This window comes from Tenrec ecaudatus, chromosome 4 (genome assembly GCF_050624435.1).
Source record: "Tenrec ecaudatus isolate mTenEca1 chromosome 4, mTenEca1.hap1, whole genome shotgun sequence".
Taxonomy (NCBI): Eukaryota; Metazoa; Chordata; class Mammalia; order Afrosoricida; family Tenrecidae; genus Tenrec; species Tenrec ecaudatus.
Window position 1 is genome coordinate 69,370,939 of NC_134533.1, and position 22,375 is coordinate 69,393,313.

Genomic DNA, 22,375 nt, shown 5'->3' on the forward strand with positions numbered 1-22,375 from the left:
ACAATCCATACATACATCAGTTGTGTAAAGCACATCTGTACATTCGTTGCCCTCATCATTCTCAACACACTTGCTCTCCACTTAAGCCCCTGGCATCAGCTCCTCCACAATCCTATTTTCTCTTCTTTTTTTTAAACAATTCTATTTTCTAATAGCTATTTAGTACTATCAGTAAATTGAGACATACCATTCAAATGCAAGTCCATTCTGGCTCTATTTCTTTTTCTTCTGGCTCTACTTATACGGCATTTATTTGTTCCTCTTAAAGTCCAAGTCTTTCCCAACACTCCCATCAAAGGTGTCCGGTTTTCTTCAGTCTTCAGCTTTGATTTGCCCAGCTTTTGCGTGTACACTGTGGCAGTTAGATTTTATTTCAAAATGACCCTGTGTAAACATGAAGGGGTGGAGTTAACCCATCAATCAGGTCACAGTCTTAGGGATGTGGTTTTTCAATAAGAGGAAAAACGGAGATTTCTCTGCCTTTTCACTGTCCTGCTCTGGGACTCTGCGCCTGTCTTCAAGGGTGGGTCTGGGTGGCCTGACCAACACTGAAAACTGTCCCGGTCCTGCCGTATTTCCACTGACCTTGGATCCACCCAAGTCTGCACCCACTGGCCTGTGGTTTCCTGCATTCCACGTCACCTTTCTGCACCAGCAGCCTACAATGGATGGGGACCTCTCTAGCAACAGACCCATGGACCTAAAGCGACTAGACTGGGATGTCGTCTTCATGTAAGATTACGTCTTAATATAAAGCTCTTATACATATAGGAGTGTCACTGTACAATGCAATTAAAGTTTACCTCAGTCCTTGCCGTCATGGAGTAGGGCACCAGTGAAGAGGTCTGAGGAGTCGGCCCCAAACCCAACTACGTGAACAGTTGCCCCTCCCCCCAGAATTTATTTCAGAGGACAGTACTGACGCTGCAGCTCCAGGAGAGGGACATGTCTGATCAGAGAACACGGGAGCAAATGAAGGGGGAGGAAGAGAGAGTGGAGCACATCCTGGCCCACCAAGCCTTAAGGACGATATTCCCCCTCAGAGAAGCCAATCCACAGAGAAGATTGTATGGCCAGCCCTACAGGGGACAATACTGGAGACACTGTGGGAATTCTGCCCGATCTGATCCCACTACACTGAGGCAAAACATTAAGGGCGTGCAACAGAACAGCAAGGGGAACAGAGCAATGAAGTCCCCAGGGAACACCCAAAATAGACTTTAGGCCCAGGGCTTGGCACCCCTTCAGACTCGACTGGAAAACACTCCTAAAGGCCAACAAATAATCCTTGAACTAACTACAAGCTTTCTTTCTTGTTGTTGTATTGTGTTTTTTGGGAGGGTTGTTTTTTGTCATTGGCTTTTTGTTGTTGTTGTTGTTGCTTGGTTTTGCTCTGTCTTATTCTTGTGCATGTTATTATTTCTGCAGGTCTGTCTAAATAAGATAGGCTGGATGAACAATCTGGAGGAGAAAACAATGGGACCAACCGTTCCTGGGGGATATGGGAGAGGGAGAGGTGGGGGGAAAGGAAATGGTGTTAACAAACCCAGAGACAAGGGAACAACAAGTGATCTGAATCCATGGTGAGAGGTTGTAGGAGGCCTGGTAGGGAGTGATCAAGGGTAATGGAACCGAGAGGAATTACTGAAACCCAAATGAAAGCTGAGCATGATAGTGGGACAAGAGGAAAATAAAAGGAAATAGAGGAAAGAGCTAGGAGGCAAAGGGCATTTATAGAGGTCTAAATAAAGGCATGTACATATGTAAATATATTTATATATGAGGATGGGGAAATAGATCTATGTGCATATATTTATAGGTTTAGTATTAAGGTAGCAGAAGGACATTGGGCCTCCACTTAAGTACTCCTTCAATGCAAGAAGACTTTGTTCTATTAAACTGGCATTCCATGATGCTCACCTTCCCAACACAATCGCTGAAGACAAAGCGGGTGCATAAGCAAATGTGGTGAAGAAAGCTGCTGGAGCCCGGCTATCAAAAGATATAGCATGTAGGGGGGTCTTAAAGACTTGAAGGTAAACAAGTGGCCATCTAGCTTGAAGGCAACAAAGCCCACATGGAAGAAGCACACCAACCTGTGTGACCATGAGGTGTCAAAGGGATGAGGTATCAGGCATCAAAAAAACAAAAAAATCATATCATTGTGAATGAGGGAGAGTACAGAATGGGGACCCAAAGCCCATGTGTAGGCAACTGGACATCCCATTATGGAAGGTTTGCGGGGAGGAGACAAGCCAGTCAGGGTTCAGTGTAGCAATGATGAAACATACAACCTTCCTCTAGTTCCTAAATGCTTCCACCATCCCATCCCCCACTATCATGATTCCAATTCTACTGTACAAATCTGGCTAGACCAGAGGATGTACACTGGTACAGATAGGAAGTGGAAACACAAGGAATCCAGGATGGATGATCCCTTCAGGACCAGTGGTGTGAATGGTGATTCCGGGAGGTTAGAGGGAGGGTGGGGTGGAAAGGGGGAACCAATTACAAGGATTTACATATAACCTCCTCCCTGGGGGACGGACAAAAGAAAAGTGGGTGAAGGGAGATGTCAGACAATGTAAGATATGATAAAATAATAATTTATAAGATATCAAGGGTTCATGAGGGAGGGAGTGGGAGGGGGAAAATGAGGAGCTGATGCCAAGGACTTAAGTGGAGAGCAAATGTTTTGAGAATGATGAGGGCAATGAATGTACAAAAGTGCTTTACACAATTGATGGATGTATGGATTGTGATAAGAGTTGTATGAGTTCCCAATAAAACGATTTTAAAAAATCACCTTAGTCCTGAAAGTGACATCTTTGCCTGTGAACACATTAAAGAGCTCTCATTTGAAAACTATTTGATCAATGCAACATGTCAACTGATTTTTCTTACTGCTGTTTCTCTGGGTGCTGATAATGGAGTCAAGTAAAATGAAATTCTTGGCAACTTCAATTTTTTTCTCCATTTGCCATAATTTTGTCTATTGGTCCAGTTGTGAAGATTTTTGCTTTCTTTACATTGAAGGGTAATTCGTAGAGCAGGCAATCTTTGATCTGCATGAACAATTGCCTTAAGGTTTCTGGCTGTCAGCAAAGTTGTGTAATCTGCATATTTCAGGGTGTTAATGAGCCTTCATTCAATCCTAATGCTGCACTCATCTCCACCTAGCTCACTTTCTCAGGTTATTTGCTCAGCAAACAAATGGAATAAGTGTAGTAGAAGAATCCAACTCTAATGCCCTTCTCTCCAGATTTTACAATGTGCAGGATCCCCTTGGCCCATGTGCAGATTCTGCACGAGTACAATGGAGTGTTTTAAAAGTATAATTCCTTCAATGCAATCCGTAGTTTTTTTTAAATGATCCACCCAGTTGAATGTATTTGCATAGTCAATATAACACAAGTAAGCTAGTACATTATTCTTTGCTTTCAGCCAAGATCTATCTCAGGTCAGCAATGTCATCCTTCATTTGCTGTCTTCCTTTGTATATGGGTTGGATTTTGATCGTTTGCTGTTGATGTTCTGCTGCAACCACTTTAAAATTATCTTCAGCAACATTCTATTTGCATGTGATATTAATGACATGAGCAGTGAGGGGATGGCATTCCAAGGGCCTCTAGTTCAAGAATGACGCTGGAATTGGGATCTGGATTGCATTATATCTGTAGAGCACTTTGGGTGGTATGTGTGTTTACACAGTGTTAATTCTTCCTATCCATGAGCATAGTATCTTCTTCCTTTTATGTAGGCCTCTCTTTGTGTTTCCCAGAAACTACTCCTGCAAACAGTTACAGTCTAAGAGACTCATAGAGGCAGTTAGTTCTACCCTCTCACTCTGAGGGTCACTGTGAGTCTGTATTGACTCAACAATAAGTTTGGGGTTTTAGGTTTCTTTCTTTCTTTTTAAGGTTTCTTATAGAGATGCTTTGTTATTTCCTTCGTACAAGCCATTTATTTCTCTGGTTTATTCTTACATATTTCATCTTTTGAGTGTCTACTTATGTGGTATGAGAAACTAATGAAAAAAATTATATGGAAACTAATGAAAAAAATTATATGGAAATGAAAGGGACCCCACATAAGCAAAGCACTACTAAAGAAGTACAAAGCAAGAGGCCTTTCTCTTTCTGGTCTCCAAACCTACATGGTAGTCAAAAGAGTCTGGTACTAGTACAACAAAGGATACATAGACCAATGGGACAGAATCGGAATCCTGGAGGTTAATCCATCCACCTAAAGACAGCTGATCTTTGACAAAGTGCCAAAGTACATGAACGGGGAGGAGACAGTCTATTTAACAAGTGGTAATGGCAAATCTGGATACCTATTTGCAGAAGACTAAAGCAGGAACCATGTCTCACTCCCTATGAAAAATGAACACAAAATGAATTAAATGCCTAAGTGTAAACCTAGAAAACGATGAAGATCGTCAATGAATACCCTAGGGATAAACATAGGGACTCTGATATATGGCATAATGAAGGGGATTGTAGCGGATGCAGGTAGGTTAAAATTTATCCCCCTATCATTTGATCTTCATTTAAATTTGTTCTCGTTTTTAAATTTTCTGTTTTCTTTTTGAGGGTTTTATCTGTTTTACTTTGTTACTATTGTTACTATTGTTAGTTGTTGTTGTTTTGTTTCTTTTAAAACTGTCTTTCTGTATATGAACTCCGGGTAGGTGACTATAGAGACAGTGACTGGATTAAGGCTCAGGAGGAGGGCGGGGGTAGGGGGAAGAGGGGAGAAGGTTGGGGCAAAATGATGAGCTAATAACAATGGGTATAAGATAGAAAAAAATGTTCTCAAGATGACTGTAGTAATGATTGTATAGTTTCTTTTTTTCTTATTTATATTTTAAAATCATTTTATTGGGGGCTCTTACATCCATACAGTGTGTCAAGCACATTTGTACATAAATTGCCATCATTTTCGAAATAGTTTCTTTCTACTTGAGCCTCCTCCCTCCCTCATGAACCCTTGATAATTTATTTAAAAATTTTTTCATGTCTTACACTGACCAATGTCTCCCTTTACCCACTTTTCTGTTATCCATCTCCCTGGGAGAGGGCTATTTGTGGATCACTGTGATCAGTTCTCCCTTTCTCCCCCCACCTTGCCCTGCCCCTTCCCCTCCTGGTATTGCTACTCTCATTATTGGTCCTGAGGGGTTTACCTGTCCTGGATTCCCTGTGTTTTAAGCTCTTATCTGTACCAGTGTGCATGCTCTGGTCTAGCCGGATTTGCAAGTTAGAATTGGGGTGCTCTTACAATCTTCCATACATCAATTGTATCAAACATATTTGTACATATGTTGCTATCATCATTTTCTAAACATTTACTTTCTATTTGAGCCCTTGGTATCAGTTCCTTCCCCCCACCCCCTTGTGACCCCTTGATAAATTACAAATTATTATTGTTTTTGTATCTTACACCCACCACTGTCTCTCTTCACCTATGTTTCTGTTGTTCATCTCTCTGGGGGGAAGGTTTTGTGTCGATCATTGTGATCAGTTCCTCCTTTCTCCTCTCCTCCCCCCATGTGTAGTTTCTAGATGTGACTGGAATTTTATGATATGTGAATTATATGCCAGTAAAACTGTTGGGGGGAAAATGAATGTTTAAACCTCTATCTAGAATTACAATGCTACCTGTGATAGAATCATATCTATATAACTACAAATAAATAAAAGTTATACAATTATTATTTTAAAAATCCATACCAACAGCAGAGGACAAAATCAATGGCTGATACCTCCTAAAAAGTAGACTCTTGAGTACATCAAAAGATTCCACTGATGAGTGGAAAGAGGAAGCACAGACTGGAAAAAATTTTGTAGTGATCTACAGTATTGGAGAAGGGAAGAAGCTCTGAAAGTTACGTAAAACTTGACACCTCTACAAGAAAAAGACAAATAATCCTATTAAAACTGGCCAGAACGGAAGGACCTTGGGCCTCTACTCAAACACTCCCTCAATGCATGAATACTTTCTTTTATTAAATTGGAACTCTATGATGCTCACTCTCCCGACACAACGGCTGGAGCCAAAGTGGGTGAACAAGTAAATGTGGTGAAGAAAGCTGATGGTGCCCGGCTATCAAAAGAGATAGTGACTGGGGTCTTAAAGGCTTGAAGATAAACAAGCGGCCATCTAGCTCAGAAGCAACAAAGTTCACATGGAAGAACACACCAGCCTGTGTGATCGAGTAGTCCCAAAGGGATCAGTTATCAGGCATCAAAGAACAAAAAATCAGCATATCATTGGCTGCACACCTCCATGATAGGATCACTGAAGACAAATGGGTGCATAAGCAAATGTGGTGAAGAAAGCTGATGGTGCCCGGCTATCAAAAGAGATAGTGTCTGGGGTCTTAAAGGCTTGAATATGAACAAGCGGCCATGTAGCTCAGAAGCAAAAAAGCCCACATGGAAGAAGCACACTGGCCAGTGCAATCACGAGGTGCCAAAGGGACCAGGTATAAGGCATCATGCAAAAAAAAAAGATATATGTGTGGATATGTATATGTATATGTGTGTGTATATATATATATACACACACCATATTGAATGAAGGGGGAAGTGCAGAGTGGAGACCCAAGGCCCAAGTGTCAGCCAATGGAGATCCCCTCACAGAGGGGTTCAGGAGAGGAGATGGGTCAATTAGGGTGCGAGTTAGTACCGATGAAGAACACAGCTTTCCCCCAGATCCTGGATGCTTCCTCCCCCCAACTACCATCATCCGAATTCTACCTTGCAGGGCTGGATAGGGCAGAGGTTGTACACTGGTACATATGAGGGCTGGAGGCACAGGGAATCTAGGGTGGATGATACCTTCAGGACCAAGGGTGTGAGGAGCGATGCTGGGAGAGTGGACGGCGAGTGGGTTGGAAAGGGGGAACTGATTACAAGGACCTACATGTGACCTCCTTCCTGGGAGAGGGACGGCAGGGAAGGGGGGGAAGGGAGACTCCGGATAGGGCAAGATATGACAAAATAACAATGTATAAATTACCAAGGGCACATGAGGGAGGGGTGACCGGGGAGGGAGGGAAAAAAAAAGAGGACCTGATGCAAAGGGCTTAAGTGGAGAGCAAATGCTTTGAGAACGATTGGGGCAGGGAATGTATGGATGTGCTTTATACAATTGATGTATGTATATGTATGGACTGTGATAAGAGTTGTATGAGCCCCTAATAAATTGTTTTAAAAAAAAACTGGCCAGAAGACATGAACAGACACTTCACCAAAGAAAACATTCAAGCAACCAAAAACACATGTGACCATAAGTCATTAGAGAGATGCAAATCAAAACAACAACCAAAAAAAAAACAACAACCACAAAATAGAAAACAGCAAATACAAGGTAGGGTGCAGAAAGACTGGGACCCTACTACAGTGCTGAGAGAATTGTACAACATTGCAGACACTGTAGAAAGCAGGATGTCACCTCCTGAAAAAATTGGAAATAGAAATACTGAGACCCAGCAATTCCTCTACTTGGAATATAGCTTAAAGACCCGAAGAGAGACGTGTACACCCACGTTCTTTGCAGCCATATTCACAATAGCAAACAGACAGACGCAAGCTAAGTGGCCGTCAGTGGAAAAGGAATAAGTAACCCTGGAGCGTACACACAAAAGGAGCCTGTGGAGCTGTTGCTGACAGCAAGGCCTGGATTGTTACCCAGTAGCCCCTCTGCGGCAGAAAGGCGAGGCTGCCTGCCCTTGTGAAAGTTCACTGTCTTGGAAACCATACAGAGGGTCACTCTGCGTCGACTCTGAGACAGAATCAAATGTTTGGCAGTGATTGTTCCCCCTTTACGTACATATAATGGAGTAACACGTGATACTGAAGACTAACACTGAATGTGTGAAACCCCTCATAACATTGCTGAGTAAAAGTAGCCAATCACTAGATGACAAATAGTGTAGGAAACCACTATGATAAAATGCCAAGAAACATCCTTTGATGGTCACCAGGTAGGAGAGGGGCCAGGAAGAGAAGCCATTGGCTAGAGAGTAGGTAAGTATTAGCTTAGGCAACATGTAATAAGAGGTCAGTTGGGGAAGAAAATGATGAAAGTAGCACATGATATTGGGAGATTTCCAGGAGTTAAAGGCAACAGAGGCAAATAGTAGATACACAATCCTGCAATAGTGGTGCTCTACAAGTAGATGACACAAGGTGTAGGAGGGAGAGAGATAGGAAGCCCATGAGTACATGCAGATTTGACAGGATATTTGCATATATCCATACATCCTTCTTTGCTAAAATTCTATCCACTACGTGAATGCAGTGGAGCGCACAGAGGACAAAGTTGTGAACACTTAGACATAACCAAGCGCCTTGAGGAATTGAGTCTCTGGGCCTGGGAGATCAGGGTCACAGTGCCAGGGGACTTAGAAAACAAACTCCTTGCCGTCCTGATGCATAGTGATCCAACAGGACAGAGTAGAACTTCCCCTGTGGGTTTCTGAGGCTGTAAACTTTGACAGGAGCAGAAAGCTTCATTGTTCTCCTGAGAAGCTGGTGGGTTTGAACTGAAGGCCTTTTGGTTAAAAGACCAACAAGTAACCCACTACACCAAGGCCCACCACAGCAATGTTCCGTCCGACTTTGGAGAGTAGTGGGTAGGTTCTTAAAAGGTCATGAGTGGCCATCTAAGGCTCAGCTTTGGACCTTCCCCTGTCCAGAGCAAGGGAGAGCGATGAAAACCAAAAGATTCATGGACACGATGAGTCCGCTGGACGGTAGACCAAGGAAACATCGGTCTCGCCACTACGATGGTGCCTGGCTACCAAGACCACCTGCTCTGAAAAGGATCCCCTCAGCAGACCTTGGATCAAGTGGAAGGAAAATGTGGAACTGAAGCCAAAATCATAAAAGAGCCTGGGCTTACTTGTTGGATGGAGACACGTGGAACTCCCAAGACTGCGGTCCTTTGTCTGAAACCTGAACTCACCCCTGTGTGAGAATCAGCGATTTAAGATCAAAAGGGCAACGCGTACCCAAGGACAAAGTTCAGAGGGATAGGAAAGGAGGAGGGAATGTCAACAAGGGGCATTGAAGGGGTCACAGTGGATGAACTGAAACAAATGTGGATGAATTGTTGAGTGTAAAACTGGCAATCTGCTCAATAGCCCTTCTCCTAAATCACAGTGAAATGAAGCACTGCATTGGATAAATCTGCGCACAAGACTTCTTTAAAGTGTTGAAGAGCAAGGATCCTACTTTGAGGACTAAGGTGCACTGGACCCAAGCCATGGTATTCTCCACTGCCTCATGGACCCAAGCCATGGTATTCTCCACTGCCTCATGGACCCAAGCCATGGTATTCTCCACTGCCTCATGGACCCAAGCCATGGTATTCTCCACTGCCTCATGGACCCAAGCCATGGTATTCTCCACTGCCTCATGGACCCAAGCCATGGTATTCTCCACTGCCTCATGGACCCAAGCCATGGTATTCTCCACTGCCTCATGGACCCAAGCCATGGCTTGGGTCCGGTGCACCTTAGTCCACAAAGTAGGATCCTTGCTCTTCAACACTTTAAAGAAGTCTTGTGCACAGATTTATCCAATGCAGTGCTTCATTTCATCTCTTGCTTGCTGCTTCCATGAAAACTGATTGAAGATCCACCCAAGATAAAATCTTGGTCAACTTCAATCTTTTCTCAGTGTGCCATGATGTCACCTACTGGCCCAGTGGTGAGGATTTTGGTTTTCTTTACATTGAGTTGTAATCCAGATTGAAGGCTGTAGTCTTTGATCATCAGCAAGGGCTTCAAGTCCTCCTCACTTTCAGCAAGCAAGGTTGCGTCATCCGCACGTCGCAGTTTGTTAATAAGCCTTCCTCCAATCCTGAGGTTGAATTTTTCTTCATATAATCCAGCTTTGATGATTTTCTCAGCACACAGGGCTGTCTTTTCCAAGCTAGCCTAACATTGGGCTGACTGAACAGTTTAGGTAAGCCTAGAATTTCTTCCCACCCAGCTGTGCTCTCCCACCCTCCTGGAATCCATTCTTGAAGTCCAAAGCCTCTACACCTATGGATCCAATACCTGTCTGTCACTTGGCCAGCTCACAGGGTAGTCTTCAGGTTGGCTTCAGACAGAATTCTGATGGCTAAGCTTCTCAATACAGTATGTGGTTTTCAATGTGGGCCAGATATACTCTGTAGGCCCTCAGGGTTGGGGCTGACTAGGATGGGGGACAAACGAGTAGCTGTAAAAATCCATAAATAATTAGCCTTCAGGGCAGGAGTGAAAGATGTTGGGGCAGGCATGGGGTCCAGCTGGGAGAACTCCCACCTTTCCGACATTTGTACCTGAAAGCTTGTCTGTCCCGCCCTTCTCCAGTCAGCAGGCCGATTATAAAGCAGGAAGGACCTGGTGAAGTGGGAGCCTAGGCCTCAGGAAAGGGACTGGGTTGCTGGAGTCTTCAAAATTCTTAGCATTTAGGTTGTCACAGAATCCAGCCAAGGTTCCCTGCGTGAGGGACAGAGAAAGCAGGGCTTGAGGGTGGAGAATGAGAGTTTTTCTGGGAGTAGGCATCTTTCAGGTTCTGTTTCTCCCCCCCCCATCATTTTATTGGGGACTCTTACAGTTTTTATAACATTCCATACATCATTTGTATCAAGCATATTTGTACACATGTTGCCATCATCATTTACAAGACATTTTCTGCATGAGCCCTTAATATAAGCTCCTTTTAACCCCTCCCTTCCCCATCTTCCCACCCTCTTGTAATCTTGATCAATTCTATATTGTAATTGATATTTCATATCTTACACTGTCCTTTGTGTCTGTTCAACCACATTTCTGTTATTCACCCCCTTCGTGGGGGCCAGGGGGGGACGCTATGTATCCAGTCTTGTGATGGGTTCCCTTTTTCCCACCCTTTCTCCTCCCTGACCAACTCCCGACCCTCATGATATTGCTACTCTCATTACTGTTCCTGAGGGGTTTATCTGTCCTGAATCCCCTATGTTGAAAGCTCTTATCTGTCCTAATGTGCGTTCTCCGGTCTAGCCAAATTTGTAAGTTAGAACTGGGTCATGGTAGTCTGGGGGGGAAGAAGTACTCAGGAACTAGAGGAATGGTGAGTGATTCATTGGCGCTATAGCTACATCTTGGTTGAATTATCCCTTCCTCATACCATTTCTTTGGCATCGATATAGTTGTTTGCTTTGGATCTTTTGAAACCTGTTGCCTGACCCTGTCAACACCTCATGATCACAAAGGCTGGTGCACTTCTTCCACGTGGACTTATTTGCATCCCTGCTCATTGGCCACTTGTTTGACTTCAAGCCTTTAAGTCCCCAGACGCTGTATCCGGGCACCATCTGCTCTTGTCACATTTGCTTATGCACCCATTTTGCCTTCGGTGATCGTGTCGGGAAGGAGAGTATCAAAGAGTGCCAGGTTATCAGAACAGAGTGTTCTTGTGGTAAGGAGACCTTGAGTAGAAGCCCAAAGTCCATCTGTTATCTTTTTTTTCTCCTTCAAACCAACAGCCTTATATTATTTGTTGTTAGACTCTCGATGTGGAAGGAAGAAACCAGATTATTTGCCAATACAAGTTCAATGGATCAGATGGTGGCGAAAGGCTTCATGCGACTCGACACAACAGACTGACAGCGAGCCTGGGCAAACTGCCATGCGCGCCCTCGCTCTGGGGCTCCGCACAGACCCGGCGTGGTTCTTCTCCAATATCTTCCCTGGGAGTTGTACCTGATCTTATTACCGGTTCTCATTGGAATCCAATGGCCAGGCATCTCTTGATCCTGAAAGTCTTATGAGATGGCATGCGGGAGTCAGGAAACACCACACTCAGGATGGTGGAGAAACTGAGAGAGGGAAAAGCCTGTCTGTTACCTTTGAAAAAAAAATCATTTTATTGGGGCTCGTACAACGCTTATCACAGTCCATCCATCCATCCATCCATCCATCCATAGTGTCAGGTACCGTTGTACATTTGTTGCCATCATCACTCTTAAAACATTTGCTTTCCACTTGAGTCCTTGGTATCCGCTCCTCATTTTTTCCTTCCTTCCCCGCTTCCCCCCGCCCCGTCTGTTATTTTAATACTTATCATATAAATATATACATTGGCCTCTATCCCTTTCATTATAAACTAATGTAGTTACATATATACATGCCTATAGCTATACCTCTATAAATAGCTTTTGCCTCCTATTTCTTTCCTCTATGTCCTTTCCCCGTCGTCCTATCCCACTGTCATGCTCGCGCTCCATCCGCCTCTCAGTATTTCCTCTCATATGCATTGCTCTTGCTAAAACCCCACCGGCTATTATATTCCCTCCTCACCACCAATTTTATATCTCTTGTTGTTCCCTTATCTCTGAGTTTGCTGGCTCACCCCTACCCCTTCCCACCGTGACCTCTCCCCTGTGTCCCAGAACCAGAACCGCTGGTCCCGTAGTTTTCTCTTTGGGGTTGTTCTTCCTGCCTATCTTATGTAAACAGACATGAGGTGAAAGAAAGAGAAAAACAAAAACAAAACCTAATGAAACAAACAAACCAAAGCAGAACAAGAGGGAAAAAACCCAACAGATAGTTCCAGGTCTGTCTGCTGACTCTTGTGTATGTTTTCCAGTCAAGTCTGACAAGAGAATTTGTGGAGACACATTTAATAAGTCTCAAACAGGACAAAGACAAGACAACCTATCAGATGACGGAAACCATCAACAAGAGGCCATAATGCTATCCAGTGATTCACCGTCATGTGGCTTAAACAGGACATAGAACACAAAGGAAAATGTCACAAAATCATGACGGGTGGCAGATCCATTCCTCACTGGTGCAGGCAAGAGTCCAGCATGGGAAGGGGTTGTGCTGAGGAGATACGCATTCTTGTAGATAAGAAACTCACTCAAAGCCTTCGAGTCAATTCTGACCCAGCCAGACCCTCGAGGACAGGGTAGAGCTGCCCTGTGGGTTATCGGGATTGCACTCTTGACAGGAGTAGAAATCCCGTCTTTCTCCTGAGAGCAGTGCTTGATGGCTTTGAACGCCAGCTTTGAACGTGTGGATCTTGGGTTGTGTAACCACTACCTCACCAGGGATCTCAAGATAAGAAAAGCTTACACCATTGATCAGGGTCCGCTGATCACCTTGGTTAAGGTTGTGACTCATGACCTTGGGGCCCAGCTCATTGCTATTGCGGTTGATTTCCGACTCATATCGACTCTACAAGACAGAGTAGGACTGCTTTTGTGGGTTTCCCACACTGTCACTCTACCCGAGTAGAAAGCGTTATCTTCTGTGAGTGGCTGGTGGTTTCAAACTACTGATCTTAAAGTTAACAGCCCATTATACAACCACCTAGCCACTAGGACACCACCAATCACATCCCTGAGGGCTAGACTGCGCCTCCCTGAGCTGGCTGGAGGAGTCAAGGAAGGAAGCTCCTGCCTGAGGGCAAAGTTTTTTACATTGCTGATCAAAGGTCAGAAAGAACTCCCTTGGCTGAATCTATGTAGACTCAGAATGGATTAGGCCTCTCACTATAAACTACTTTTCTGCAAACCTAATGCTCAGAACTCAAACCCTAAGCCTTAAACCTTCCAACCTAGCCTCTTCTAAAGCCCTAACTTCTGGAACCACCTATCTCGGTCATACAGGAACCCCGTGGTCTAGTTAGTGGATTAGGGTTGGGCCCCTTGACTGGCGGGGAGGCTAGGAGGTGGGAGAGGCAAGTGAGGTTAGGGCCTGGTCGAAAGTCACAGACTCAGACTGATCTTGTAGAAAGACTTTTGGTGGGAAAGGATGAAGGGAAGGTGTGTCTTAGAACAACAAGAACCTCTGCTCAAAAGATTCAGAGTGTCTCTGATTATACGGCAAGAGGGCTCCAGGGTGGGTATCTAAGGGCTGGAGGAGTTAGAGGCCCTATTCAGTGGGAGCTCCTCTTCTCTGGGATGCTGCAAGCCTGAGTTCCAATCCTGGCTCCGCCCATGGGTTTCACCCAGCTTCTTTGGGTCTCACGGACCTCGTCTGTATAATAGGAGAGGGTCCCAACAACTCTGGCTGCAAGATTTTACCAGACTGAGCTTTTGCGAGAACATAGGATAAGTGGGCTTGGCCACTGGCTTTCAGCCTATACTATCAATCCACTCCTCCTACCACCTATGAAGACCTGGCTGGTGCCCACATACAATAATTAACTGCTCAGTGGCCTTCGCCCGATCCCAGCTCCATTCCTGGGCTCCACTCCCACTGCCCGTCTCCTAGGCCACTAAGCTGCTGCTGCCCCTGCAATAAGACAAGGGTGAGTGAGCAGAGGCAAAGCCAGTGCTGGACCGACAACCATTTCTTCTCCCAGGTATGCGTCTCTCCCCACCCTGGTCAGAGGCGCCCCACCCTGGTCAGAGGCACCACACCCTATGATACTCTCAGTAGGTGTTAAGGGACTTGCTGAGCTGGGTCCCCAGCTAGCCCCAGAGACTGAGGTTCACCTCAAAGTAAACTACAAGGTAGCGTGCACCTTGGATGGAACCCAGTGTTCTTGTCTTTCAGCTCAGCACGGTTCTCAGCTCTTCTAGTCTGGGGCTCCGTGGTTGGGGACGGGGGTGCCTTAGATTGGAAAGTGGGGCTAAGAGGAAGGCGGGGGGGGGGAGCTTGTAAAGCAGTGTAGGTCACAAGGAGAGGAGGCAAACTCTGGCTTCAGAAACCAGTGACAGCAATAGAGATAGCTGGCCAATTGGGGTGAAATGAGCCCCTACATGTCCCCTGCACACACCCCTGCTTCTCTCTCTGCCCCCTTCAAGTGTCCCGTGAGTGCCAGCAGCGTGAAGGTAGAGGATGTCTGAACTTGAGGGTCATGCAAGGATGCTTTTGCTTTTTGACTTGGGGTAAGTCTCAAGCTCAGTAGAGCCCTGGTGGCGTAGGGGGCGGAAGACAAGGTGAGTGGTTTGAAACCAGCAGGCGCACCTCAGGAGAGAGGTGAGATTTTATACTGCCGTACGGATTTACAATCTCAGAATCGCACAGGGGCTGTTCTATTCTGTCCCAAGGCCAGCATGAATCAGGACAGGGCGCGAAGGCAGTGAGCTCTCTTGAAAGCCATCGATCAGTGCCCAGCCGATTGCACAGCACTCCAGGGGCTCCTGTCTCGTGTTCCTATAGTTAGTTCTCAGAGAGCACTCTAAACCTCACAATATTTTTCTTTTTCTTAATTAATCATTTTCTTGGGGACGGGGGGAATCCTTTCCCCCTAAGATCAAGGAAGAGGTAGGATGAGGATGAAAACCTGGTATCACTAATTCAGGGATTAGTGAATGCAATAAAGTCCATGAAGAGATTGAGTCAGGGAATGAATGAATTAGCAAACGAGAGAATTCGGGAATACTGGAATTAATACAGTTTGGGAAGAATGGATTCTAGAAGGGTGGGGGAGGACAGCTGGGTGGGAAGTAGAGCCAGGCTTACCTGAATCCTGTGATTCACCCACCCCTGGGCTGAACCAGGCACTGTCAACAGCACTTGTTGTTAGGTGCCATCCAGTTAGTCCCAACCCCTCGTGACCTTGAAGGAAACACTGCTCCACAGAAGGAAACACTGCTTGATCTGAGTCAGCCTCACAATGGCTCCTTGAGACAGCCCTGCTCCAGCCTGATTGATATTGAGGAGATCCAGGCAAGACTGAAGCCCCGAGGGGGTGGGGGCGCGCAGAGGCAGGGTGAAGCCTCACCAGGAGAGCGGGCGTGACCGGCACCAGAGCTTCAGCAGACTCTCGGGTGAGGGCATTAGAGAGAGACAGAGAGAAGCTCAGGTCAATTCCAAGGAGTTGAGGTGTTCTGAAGGCCAGCCAGGGTGTGGCCAGGGTGTGGAAGGGGCTCAGGAGCCTCCTAGGGCTCAGAGAGGCTGCCCCGTCCCCTGGAGCCTCTGTCCTCAGTGCCATCTCCCAGGCCACAGGTACTGCTGTGCGGTGCCACCCAGTGCCGTCCATTCCTGGGACGTGTGTGTGTGTGTGTGTGTGTGTGTGTGTAGAGCGGCTCCCTAAGTTTCCGACCTTCTGAAAGGTTGAGGAGCTGAGCCCACCCAGTGGCTGTGGGGGAGACAGATGGAGCCCTCTGCTCAGTAGGGATTAATGCTCTCACCCACAGCCCCCTACAGGATAGAGCAGAGCTGCCCCAGGGGGTTTCCAGGGCTGGAAGTCTTTATAGCAGCACTATCCCTCCCACAGTGATGCAGGAATTAAAATCACAGATCTTGGCTGTGAAGCTGAGGGTTTTCATCACTGCCTCAGGCCCTGGGTCTGTCAAGGAGGTCACCTGGAGCCTGAATCAAGTCTGGTGGTACCAAACCACCCGGGGGGCAGGATCTGCTGCTGCAGGAGAGACTGTCTAGGCTCCACCCACCTGGGCAGTTGCCCCACCCTGTGCCCCACCTCCTCACCTCCGCATTCTTTAAGGCCTCTGATCACAGCTCTTCCTTCAGAGACCAACATGGCAGGACAGGAGACAATGCAGCTGCTGTTGGTCTTGCTGTTGGTGGCTGGCGGATGGGGTATCATGCGCCAGACTACCCCATCCAGGACGGAACTCCTCAACGTCTGCATGGACGCCAAGCACCACAAGGAAAAGCCAGGCCCTGAGGACAAGCTGCATGACCAGGTGAGTTGAGTGGGGTTCTCTGAGCGGGGAGGCGCAGACTCGACTAGAAAGTCAGGAGACCAAAGTGCCCCAGTCCCCCCTCATGGTATTTATTCCTGGGGAAGAAAGATGGAGGCGGGAGGTCGTTCTGAGAAGAGCACTGAAAACGACTCTCAAGCTTGGTTAGCAGTCCAAGGCATAACCCATTAAGCCACCCTGGCTCCTCTGACTGGGTGCTCAAGAAAACTAACCAAGCTCACTGTCATCTAGGCAGTTCTGCTCCATGGTGACTCTGTAGAGCAGGATCGATGAGCCTGTGTGGAGACTCTTGAAGGGACTAGAAAGCCTCCTCTTTCTCATTGGGGCTGTCTAATGAGTTCGAACTGCCGACCTAGAGGTTAGAAGCCCAGTGCGTCACTATGTGACCTATGACCCCACCAGAGCTCCTTTGTCTGTGCTCAAACCGAAAAAGAGCAAAACAAACAAATCAAACTCACAGCTAGGAAGTCTATGCTGACTCAGTGATCCACATGCTCCTGTATGGTTTCAAGATGGTAACACTGCAGGAGTGGAAAGCCCGTCTTTCTCCCAGAGTAGAAGTTAATTTTGAAGTGCTGACCTTGAGATGCCTAGCCCTATGTGTAACCATGCCAACTGGGCTCCTCCCGTGGCAGGGGGCTGGAGACCTTGATTTATATTGAAGATTTATTTTGAAAAACTACTCGCATCCCACTACCATTGAATGAATTGTAGTTCAGAGTGAATTGGGGGCTCGTACAACTCTTATCACAATCCATCCATCCATCGTGTGTCAAGCACATTTGTACATTTGTTGCCATCATCATTTTCAAAATATTTGCTTTCGACTTGAGCCCTTGGTATCAGCTTCTCATTTTTTCCCTTCCCTCCCTGCTCCCTCATGAACCCTTGATAATTTAAAAATTATTTTTTGTCATATTTTGCCCTGTTTGGTGTCTCCCTTCACCCACTTTTCTGTTGTCCGTCCTCCAGGGAGGAGGTCACATGTAGATCCTTGTAATCTTGTAATCGGTTCCCCTTTTCTACCCCACCTTTCCTCCACCCTCCCGGTATCGCCACTCTCACCACTGGCCCTGAAGGGATCATCTGCCCTGGATTCCCTGTGTTTCCAGTTCCTATCTGTACCAGTGTATGTCCTCTGGTTTAGCCAGATTCCTAAGGTAGAATTGGGATCATGATAGTAGGCAGGGGGAGGAAGCATTTAGGAACTAGAGGAAAGTTGTATGTTTCATCATTGCTACACTGCACCCTGACTGGCTCGTCTCCTCATGACCCTTCCATAAGGGGATGTCCAATTGCCTACAGATGGGCTTGGGTCCCCACTCTGCATGCCCCCTTATTCACAATGATATGCTTTTTTGTTCTTTGATGCCTCATACCTGATCCTTTTGACATGAGGTAACAAATCTGTATAGGTACCCAACATTTTCAAAGCATTTTCTTCCCACTTGAGCCCCTGATATCAGCTCCCCATTTCTTCCCCCACCCACTCCCTCACAAACTCTTGATAAGTTATAGATTATTATCTCCATGTCTTACATAGTCCTCTGTCACCCCTCACCCACTTTTCCATTATTCTTCTCCCTGGGAGGGAGTTCTAGATTGATCCTTGTGATCAGTTCCCCCTTTCTCCCTCCACCCTCCCCTAATCCACCTGGTATCTCTGTTCCAGGCTCTTATCTGCAGCAGTGCGCATGCTCTGGTCTAATCTGATTTGTAAGGTAGATTTGAGGTCATGATAGTGGGGGGAAGGAAGCACCAAAGAGCTAGGGGAAATTTGTGTGTTTCATTGGTGCTATATTGCACCCTGGTCAGTCAGTTCTTAAAGGACCTCTGGTGGCTCAGTAGGTTACTCTTTGGGCTGCTCACCACCACAAGGCTGGTGGTTCAAAGCCATCAACCACTGGTAGAGAACGATGGTTTCTTTGCTTCCATAAAGATTTTACAGTCTCAGAAACCCACAGGGGCAGCTCTACTTTGTTAATAGGGTTGCTGAGAGTTAAAATCGAGTCTGTGGCAAAATGTGAGAATTAGTATTTTTTAATGCAAAATTCTAGGCCGAGGGTTTTCATTATAAGTATGCTTAGTTACTGGAATTGGGATGCTTTGAGCATCACCCCAATGGTCACCGTCAAGTGGACAGGAGCATGGATGACACAATGCTTGTTTGACTGCTAACTGTACAGTCGGTATGTCCATTCCAGCAGCTGCCCCAAATGAGCGAGAAAAATGCCGCAACCTGCCTCCGTAAGGTTTTCAACCTAGGACACTGGCAGTTCTCTTCTGTCCCAGAGGCCCTTATGCATCAGAACCCACTCCACAGCAATGGGTGTCCTTGTTGGTTGGTTGGTGAATTTGGTTCTGACTCATGGCAACCCTGTGGTCACAGTACAACTCACTCCACAGTTTTCAAGGGAGTGACCTTTGGGAAGTGGATTGTCAGCAATATCTTGTGAAGCACATTGAGGTACAGAGCCCAGCACCTAATCATTTAGTTCCTATGCTGGCAATGCAATTTCTTTAACTTGCTTCTTTACCTGTAGAAACACTTGGCCACATTCTCAATGAGGCTTAATCTATCTCCCTTGTCCCTACTGCATGTGTGTGAACACACACACACACATATATGCATATAGATTAGATATACCATATACACACATACATGTATGTTGTTGTTAGGTGCCTTTTAGTAGGTTCTGGCCCATACTAACCATATACACAACAGAACAAAACACTGCCCGGTCCATAAAGTGTTGTGGACCCCAGTCATGAGTTCGTGGGTTAGAGTAATTAGGAGCTCAATAAACATTTGAAGCATGCATTTTGTAATGACTGTAGCTCTGGGCAGCTTGCCTTCTACAACCTCTGGGAGCCCCCTCCAAAGAGGACCCCCAGGCAAGTATTTCCACAACAGACTTCGACTGGTTCTGGGAAGCCAGGGCTAGATGGGAGGAGGCTGCAGGGGGAGTGGAGTGGGTATGGGGGTGATTGAGCCCCTGTGTCTTCCCCGATCCAGTGCAGCCCCTGGAAGAAGAACGCCTGCTGCTCGGTCAACACCAGCCAGGAAGCCCACAAGGACGTGTCCTACCTGTACAGATTCAACTGGGACCACTGCGGGAAGATGCAGCCTGCCTGCAAGCGCCACTTCATCCAGGACACCTGCTTCTATGAGTGCTCCCCCAACTTGGGGCCCTGGATCCAACAGGTATGCGTGTCTGCCCTGGCACCCCAACCCACAGCGGAGCCATACTTGCCAACACCTCCGGGGTCTGCTCGCCAGCTGGGGTCCGTTTAGGCCTGGTGTTTGTGCGCTTCAAGCCTGCGCCCTTCTCTCCCCATGCTTTGTAGGTGGACCAGAGCTGGCGCAAAGAGCGGGTGCTGAATGTGCCCCTGTGTCAAGAGGACTGTCAGATGTGGTGGGAGGACTGCCGCTCGTCTTATACCTGCAAGACCAACTGGCACAAGGGCTGGAACTGGACTTCAGGTGATGGGGCCTTGGCGTGAAGGTGGAGGTGTAAGGGTGTGCGGTGTATTTGGGGAGTCAAGCCATTCTGATCCCAATGACTAAAGGTCTCTCATCTTCCCAACAGGGTATAACCAGTGCCCAGCAGGAACTACTTGCCAGCGCATGGATTTCTACTTCCCCACGCCTGCGGCCCTGTGTGAGAACATCTGGAGCCACTCCTATGAGCTAAGCAGCTACCGCCGAGGGAGTGGCCGCTGCATGCAGATGTGGTTCGACCCAGCCAAGGGCAACCCCAACGAGGAGGTGGCCAAGTTCTATGCTGAGGCCATGAGGGCGGCTGCAGCCCCCTGGGCCCCAACCCGTGCTCTCCTGCTCAGCCCAGTCCTGCTGCTCTGGGTGTTGGGCTGATGGCCTGCTGCCTGCTGGTACCCACACAGCACAGGCCTGGCCCTGCCCCTGCTCTCAGTGACTCCGTTTGTGCTCTGTAGCAGGGCCCTGTGAACACCAGGTTAAATAAATAGTCACCCCACCTGTGACTCCGGACTGATTCTTGGGGGTCTGGGGGTGCTTCCAAGTGCCCGTTGAATGATGGTCAGGTGCTGTTGTGGTGGTTCTGACTCAGGATGACGCTGCCTGCAACAGAAGGAGACCCTGCCCGCTCCTGGGCCATCCTCTGTCCCAGCCTGCGGCTGTAGCCACTGCCCCGTCCTCCAGCTGAGGGTCTGCTCCGCGCGCGCTGCTGCTGTGAACTACCAGGTACTGGCTGATCCTCTAGCTCAGGCCCAGTCAGCGCGCTGCCCGTCCTTTTGGACCGCAGCGCAAAACTGGAAGCAGGCAACGGAGCCCAAGCCTTGCGGAGCTGCCTGCTCTTTCCCTAGGAATGGGGGCGCCTCATGCCTGCATGGATAACTGGGAAGCCTAAAGGGGCCAGCAGTGCTGTTCCCCACCCGCTGTGCAAATCCACACAGCACTTCCTGGCAACACTGTTCTGGAGGCTTTGTCTGTGCTCCTCTGAGGTGGAGGTACTGCCATTTATTGCCTGGATCTCTGGGGAGACAGAAACTGGCCAAAGTCCTAAGAGTTTGCGTTGTTCTCAGCCCATGCACTTGAGCTCTTGGCTGTAAACTCTCCCCTGTGGAGTGCACAGCTGTGTGGTGAAGGTGTGCCGGGTCCCTGCCCGGCCCCGGGGGGCTGGGCCTAGGCTGGTCTCTGGTGGAGCTAGGACTGGAAACCATTCCTAGACCCCTTGGGCAGGTATCAACTAAGGACTTGTAAGGGTTTTTCAGGCATTTCTCCCATAACCACAGCAGCATCCCCGGCGTCTCATTGGTTCAACTGAAACACTTCTTGCTCAAGTGACAGTGTGTCAAGCACATTGTGCCTGTGCTGGGAGCAGTTTGCTCTTCTGTGAGACAAGAATCTCTGGAGCTCTCGCCCCTGCGATGGAGTGTATGGGAATTTTGGTTTATGAGGAGAGTTTTCTAAGGAACACAGTATCTGTTAGGTGCTGTTAAGTCTAACCTGACTCAGCAATCCCAAGTCCAACAGAAGGAAACAATGCTTGGTCCTGTTGGGTTCCAGCCCTTTGTGGTATCCACTGTGTCAATCCGCCTCTGGGAGGGTCTGCTCTTCCGTAGCCCCTCTAACTTACCAAGCATGTCTTCTCCAGGAATCGATACCTTGTCCAAAGTAAGAGACAAAGTCTCATCAGCCTTGCTTTCAAGGAGCATTCTGGCTGTACTTCTTCCAAGACAGGTGTGTGGGTTCTTTTGACAGGCTTGATTCTTCACCAGCACCGTAATTCAAACGCCTAATTTCCTCATTCGTCCTTACTTTCGTGCCCAACTTTCTCATGCGGCTGAGGGGGTTGCAAATACAAGCCCGGGGACAGGCCTGCTCCATCCTGTCGAGTCACGGGGAGTTTGGAGTCGACCCGATTGCAGTGTTCGTTGTTTTTTTAGTCTGCCATCCCCCAAATCTGCCATTGGAGACAACCCTCTTCCACCATGAATTTTCAGGGACTGGTTGGAACGATGTGGCAATTAAAGAAGTCCTCTGTTTTGGGTATGGATGGTGGCAATTCCAGTAGAGATGTTTGGGAGAGCTGCTCAGAGACCGCAGATTTTGGGGGAGGAAAGAGTGTTGATTCCAGTTGGCATAGTGCAGGCTGCTAAATTAAGGGGTAGGGAGCAGCCAGAGCCAAGAAAGGGTTGCCTCACAGAACTGATCAAAAAAGAACAT

General features: G+C 47.3%; 1 protein-coding gene across 2 annotated transcripts; it reads left to right on the forward strand.

Annotated features, from left to right (window-relative positions):
• Window positions 1-9,507: 9,507 nt before the first annotated feature.
• FOLR1 (folate receptor alpha) lies at window positions 9,508-20,661 on the forward strand. 2 transcript variants are annotated; one of them, XM_075548652.1, is made up of 5 exons: window positions 9,508-9,516; window positions 16,495-16,650; window positions 19,685-19,873; window positions 20,017-20,152; window positions 20,259-20,661. In XM_075548652.1, exons 1-5 carry the CDS (start codon window positions 9,508-9,510, stop codon window positions 20,540-20,542), a joined length of 774 nt encoding a protein of 257 aa, XP_075404767.1. In that variant the 3' UTR covers window positions 20,543-20,661. The 2 variants fall into 2 exon arrangements, with proteins under 2 accessions (XP_075404767.1, XP_075404766.1); XM_075548651.1 differs by lacking the exon at window positions 9,508-9,516 and having other exon boundaries at window positions 16,483-16,650.
• Window positions 20,662-22,375: the final 1,714 nt, after the last annotated feature.